This window comes from Alosa alosa, chromosome 16, assembly GCF_017589495.1.
Source record: "Alosa alosa isolate M-15738 ecotype Scorff River chromosome 16, AALO_Geno_1.1, whole genome shotgun sequence".
Lineage (NCBI taxonomy): Eukaryota > Metazoa > Chordata > Actinopteri > Clupeiformes > Clupeidae > Alosa > Alosa alosa.
In genome coordinates, this window is record NC_063204.1 from 12723621 (window position 1) to 12730125 (window position 6505).

Sequence of the window (6505 nt, forward strand, 5' to 3'; positions counted from 1 at the left end):
ATTTCACAAATCACAGAATTTAAACATCCAAAAGAAGTAATAAAGCGAGGCTTGACATAGCGTTGTCTGGTCATCCTAGCTCAACTCGTTTCACTAACGCCAATCCAGGATGAGTAGGAGCGACTAGGACAAGCCAGGTGTAAGTAATTCGGAATACGCGCGCATTCTCGTTTCTCCCTCAAAGAACTCATGTTTGGAATAAAAAAAACGCAGAAAATAGCGTCATTCACACAAAGTGAACAACCGTTTTTTTAAGTATATTTTTTTGGGCTTTTTATGCCTTTAATTGACAGGATAGTGGAGAATGACAGGAAGTGAGTGGGAGAGAGAGTGTCAGGGTGGGATCCGGAAAGGACCCCGGGGCGGGAATCGAACCTGGGTCGCCGGCGTACGGTGCAGGTGCCCCGGCTGGGGCGAACAACCGCTTTTGATATAGACTAACAATAAAGTAAAGTTTTCCTTTTTTTAATGGGGAATCATGGCTATTTCTGTACAAGAGCTGGAGTAGGTGAATGCAAATTTACATATGCACCGTGTGCTTTCTTGTCTTGGCACGCAACGTCATTAAGAAAGGGCTTGCCACTGCAAAGATGCACATAGTATGACTATATATACCTTTATATTGTCTTTATAACCGAATTAGTTGAAAACACTTTCAAAAAATTGTCCCTCCACTTCAAATCAACTACTAAAATTATAACCATATAGTATTAGGCAGACAATCTGTTTTGTTTTGCGAGTAAATACATGTAGCAAATACTTGTAGTATATAAATGGAGTAAAGCTCTTAAAAAAATCACATGGAGGTCTGATTTGAATGACAGCTGGGTGAACCAATAAGACAACATAATTAACATTAGAATGAACTATGCCTGGCTGTTGGGGCCAGGCTAGGTGCAGAGAATAAAATCCCCATGGTAACTTATGTGCCATCTCTTTTGTGAAACCAAGTCAAGGCTAAATTCATCCAGCATAACCAAAAAATCCCAGCTTAATCCCTTATCTAGGTTTTGTGAAATACCCCTCTGGACTTTTTCCACATATTGTGGAAGATTTCCTCCGATCTTCAGATGTCCAGTAGCCAAGCAAATCAGGTCAAAGGTCAAAGACAGGTCAGAGTCAGGTCAGAGCCATTGCACACCCTTAGAGGAGACTGACTCCTCAGCAGCTCCGTCTCTGGGTGGGCACCCAGGTCTAGCTTCCCCTCCAGGCTAGCCTTGGTACTGCAGGACACGACTACAGTCTTAAAAGGACAAACGCTTTGCACTTTGGAATCGCAGCAGAAAATGAGATCCCTGAAACAGAAGAGCGACAGATGTCAGGTGTGAGGTAAGGTTCTGTGAGGTGTGTCCAGGACTTAGGATGTTGCATAAATCACAAACTCAGCACCAGTGGTAAGAGAACAGATACTGCCAGTCCACCTTAAAAATAAAATATACAATGAAACCGGTTAGCTCACAGCACAAGGAGAAATATACACCGAAACACACACACACACACACACACACACACACACAGATCAATCTGGTCTCTTTGTGACAGCACAAATATTCCCATTGACACTTCAAAACTTCAAAAGCAATATGCCAGTCATTAAATAAATAGAGCTCCTCCTTTGATTGGTCTAATATAAAAGCTGCTGAGTTAAAAAAAAGAACTCGCTGTAGCTCTTTGATTTGCAGAGCTGTTGTGTCTCTCTGCTATTTTGAAGAAGCAACTCTGACATCCCAAATAACCAAAACATCTAGAATGATCCAAAACACAGCATTTAGCATGGCCAACCCAGAGTCTACAATGATTGTGGCATATGCAAATTGATTTTTTTTCCATTACTGGTTATTATAGTATATCAGTGGTCCCCAAACTACGGCCCGCCACCTCATTTTGGATGGCCCCCAAAACATGTCCGTGGTATATAGCATCTGGCCTGCATGGGGAGCACGACATCGTCAAACTATAACCTCCGTAATTTCCCCATTCATTCTCTATGGCGAGTCTTAACAGTACATGTAATACTCTTTTGTCCACTGGTGGTTGTTTTGGCACTGTTTCGCGTTTGCCATCGAAAACTAAATGAAATGTATAGTAGGCCTACCTGCAAACAATGTAAGAGGCCTATGCTGACTGTATCAGTGCTCAAAGTATTCTACAAGTTTATCAATTAATTGTTATTAACTAACTAACTTCTATTCAAGTCATATTTCTGGGACTTTTCTGGGATAATTATTTCTATTTTTTTATTCACTGCTCAAATGTTCATACAAATTCAAAGTTCTCATCAGATGAGTGAAAGTGGTCATTTCAGATGTTTTTGCCAGCACTTCATAAACTCTCATAGTTTGAGAACTTCAAATTCATTTGTAGGCTATTGCTTGTTCACAACTCTTGAGCTGTGTATGCAAAGACACAGAGTTCAGAGTTTACACATTTTGAATAAAAATACACTTTTGGGACTCCCCTGCCAATACTTTTGGGAATGCTATTTTATTAGTATTTGAGCTACATTTTACACTGATATGGCATGATTGCAATATAAACACAGCTAACAATGGTATTAATTGTTGTAATTGCAGTAGCCTATGATTAAATGTAATGGAATATTCAACTAAGGTATAGACTGCTGTTGTTCACAGCACTAAGCTATTTATGGTTACTGATATACTCCGAGTCTCTGGCCCTCTCTTAGAGCCAGGCATAGTGAGCTGGCCCTCGGAAGAAAAAGTTTGGGGACCACTGTAGTATATGATTATTCTGGCTATTATGGTAGTTAGAGAGACCACAGGTCATCCAATAGGGAACTGGACAAGTAATTCAGACATTACTTTGAAACTGTGTGAGTAGCTTAAATGAGATTGCATAATCAACGGAGGAGATTTGGCCATTAGTGATGATGTTTCTGTGTTGGAGAAGACTGTGTGCTCTCACAAAGATGGGTGCTCATTACTCTTAGCAGAGAGTGAGAATAGTGAGAGAGGGAAAGAGAGAAGAACAAGAAAAGAAGAGAGGAGAGGTCACTCTGCACACCACAACCAGCAGGACGCTTACTTACACTCTCACCACATAGCACTTCACAGCACGGCTCGTAAAGCTCACTTCTTCTTCCCTCCTAGTGACATATTCTCAGTTTTTTTCTTCTGTGCCTCATTGAACAAAAGACACACCTTTATGTTAGCACACGGGGAGAGAGAGAGAGAGGTGGGGGTAATGATCTAGCCCCATATGAGAGAGAGAGGGAGAGAGGGAGAGAGGTGGGGGTAATGATCTAGCCCCATATGAGAGAGAGAGGGAGAGAGGGAGAGAGGGGGGTAATGATCTAGCCCCATATGAGAGAGAGAGGGAGAGAGGGTGGGGGGTAATGATCCAGCCCCCATGAGAGAGAGGGGAGAGAGGTGGGGTAATGATCCAGCCCCATAATGAGAGGAGAGGGGAGAGAGGTGGAGGTAAATGATCTAGCCCCATATGAGAGAGGGGAGAGAGGTGGGGGTAATGATCCAGTCCCATATGAGAGAGAGGGAGAGAGGTGGGGGTGCAATGATCCAGCCCCATGAGAGAGAGAGAGAGGGGAGAGAGGTGGGGTAAATGATCTAGCCCCCATGAGAGAGAGAGAGAGGGAGAGAGGTGGGGGTAAATGATCTAGCCCCACATGAGAGAGAGAGGGAGAGAGGTGGGGGGCAATGATCTAGCCCCACATGAGAGAGAGAGGGAGGGGGAGAGAGGGAGCCCCATGGTGGGGGAGAGAGGTGGGGGTAAATGATTCAGCCCCATATGAGAGAGAGAGGGAGAGAGGGGGGTAATGATCTAGCCCCATATGAGAGAGAGAGGGAGAGAGGTGGGGGTAATGATCTAGCCCCATATGAGAGAGAGAGGAGAGAGGTGGAGGTAATGATCTAGCCCCATATGAGAGAGAGAGGTGGAGGTAATGATCTAGCCCCATATGAGAGAGAGAGGGAGAGAGGTGGGGGTAATGATCTAGCCCCATATGAGAGAGGGAGAGAGGTGGGGGTAATGATCTAGCCCCATATGGAGAGAGAGAGAGGAGAGAGGTGGGGGTAATGATCTAGCCCCATATGAGAGAGAGAGAGAGAGAGAGGTGGGGGTAATGATCTAGCCCCATATGAGAGAGAGAGAGGTGGGGGTAATGATCTAGCCCCATACATGAGAGAGAGGGAGAGAGAGAGGTGGGAGGTAATGATTCAGCCCCATATGAGAGAGAGGGGAGAGAGGTGGGGTAATGATCTAGCCCCATATGAGAGAGGGAGAGGTGGGGGGTGGGCCGATCTAGCCCCATATGAGAGAGAGAGAGGGAGAGAGGTGGGGTAATGATCTAGCCCCATATGAGAGAGAGAGGGAGAGAGGTGGGGGTAATGATCTAGCCCCATATGAGAGAGAGAGGGGAGAGAGGTGGGGGTAAATGATCTAGCCCTTACATGAGAGAGAGAGGGAGAGAGGTGGGGGTAATGATCTAGCCCCATATGAGAGAGGGAGAGGTGGAGGTAATGATCTAGCCCCATATGCTTAATCTAGGCTGTGCACACACCGATAAGCTAGCACAATGCGAGACATAAAGAGAAAATAAGAAAGAGAGAGAAAGAGAGAGAGAGAGAGAAAGAGAGAGAGAAAGAGGTGGGGTAGGAATGATCTATCCCTGTGCTCCGTTTAGACCAGGCCGTGAATGCATGAACATGTTTCTCTCTGTGTCTTCTTTAGTACACTGACCCCTGGTGGCTACTTTCAGTAAGAGCTGAACCTCACAAGCTCAACGACAACACACACACACACACACACACACACACACACACAACCTGACGCTGAAAACACACACTGGTGTGTGTGTGTGTGTATAGTTACGTTCACACCGCAAGTCTTAATGCTCATTTTTGCTCAGATCCGAATTTTTTTTGTTTGTTTTTTTTGGCTGTTCACATGACCTTTTAAAATGTGGCCTATATCAGATTCCAGTGTGAACTGTTTGCGGTTTTGAACTGGCCCGCATGCGCAAAAGAACAATAACAATGACATCAGCTAACAACAATCTACAAAATCTCTATATTTTGAATAAGATGTCAGAGGTGCTAAACTGGTAAATTATCCATAGCACAGACTGATTCTAGCACAGCCCTGCATTCTACATTTCGCTTTCTTCTCCCTTACTGTAAACTCAATTGTGAGGTATATCATCACCAGTCATCAACCATCCGTGTGCCTGGCCCCTCCTCTTACCCATCCCACCTGAAGTCCCATCCTTGACTGCTGTATTACTGTCCCCCTACCTGGATTCTGGCCTGTACAGCCCCATCACCTACCTATGACAACTCTGCCCGGATTCTGGCCTGTCTGCTGACCCACCACTTGCCCCCTGACAACTTTCTTTCCTGACACCCGGGCCTTGGACTATCACACTTTCTCTCACTAAATCATGATTAATGCTTTATCATACCGGATCGTAATCATCCCACCTCTTGTAACTTTCACCTCAGGTGCTTTAAACACCATGTCCCATTCTCCACACCTGACTGTCATATGCATTTGTCATTGTTTACAGACCTTACTGTCCTATTGACCCTAGGGCAGATGGGTCAGGCCCCTTGAGTCGGGATCTGCCTCGGAGGTTTCTTCCTATATGTATCTCCAATTCTAGGGAGTTTTTCCTCCCCTGTTACCCTGTTACCCATGGGCCTTCCTTCCTTCTTTCTTCCTTTCTTTTCTCCCTCTTTTTCTTTTTCTCTGATTGCCTACATTCTGTAAAGCGCCATGATACATGTGTAATGTTTTGGCACTATATAAGCACAATAAATTGAAATTGAAAATTGAAATAAAAGTCAAATCCGCCTTGGTTGTTCACACTGCGGCCGCATTGAAAAAAATCAGACCTGGGTCTGATTCAGGACCACATATGGAAATGGTCTAAATCTGACTTGAAAAAATCAGATCTGGGCAAGATTTGAGTGTTCACACTACTGAAGAAGTCTGACCTGGTCACTTAAACCCCAAAAATCAGATTTGGGCAAGATTTGAGTGTTCACACTACTGAAGAAGTCTGACCTGGTCACTTGAACCCCAAAAATCAGATTTGGGCCACTTTCGGCTGCAGTCTGAACGTAGCCTATGTGTGTGTGTGTGTGTGTGTGTGTGTGTGTGTGTGTGTGTGTGTGTGTGAGACAGTGTATGTTTGTGGACTGTATGAGGAAGTGAGTCACTCAGTCATGTGTGTGTGTGTGTGTGTGTGTGTGTGTGTGTGTGTGTGTGTGTGTGTGTGTGTGTGTGTCTCTGTAAGTGCTCTTATTGTCAGGGTAATTTGATGGAATTGGTCCTTGAACACTAATCAGGCTGGCGCAGGAAATTAGGGGCTGCTCGGATGTGCATGTCTAAAACGGGAACACACTTGTAAGAGGTGAGAGTAGACGGGGTGGACGAGGGTCAGGAGACGGCGAGCAAAGCAGATGAGGGATGTGAGGGAAGTACAGTGTGTGTGGGAGGGGGGGTATATGTGTGTGTGTGTGTATGA

General features: G+C 45.0%; 1 protein-coding gene across 4 annotated transcripts in view; it reads right to left on the bottom strand.

Moving 5' to 3' along the window:
- Positions 1-430: 430 nt before the first annotated feature.
- pde9ac (phosphodiesterase 9ac) overlaps positions 431-6505 on the bottom strand; it is a 30338-nt gene continuing 24263 nt past the window's right edge. For 3 of the 4 annotated variants that reach the window (XM_048266343.1, XM_048266345.1, XM_048266341.1), the window contains exons 19-20: positions 3050-3140; positions 1207-1295 (exon numbers count right to left, since the gene is read on the bottom strand). In XM_048266343.1, coding sequence (XP_048122300.1) covers positions 3090-3140 — 51 coding nt within the window. In that variant the 3' untranslated portion in view covers positions 1207-1295; positions 3050-3089. Of the gene's footprint in view, positions 1296-3049; positions 3141-6505 lie in introns of all 4 variants that reach the window. The other variant, XM_048266342.1, reaches the window with a different exon arrangement.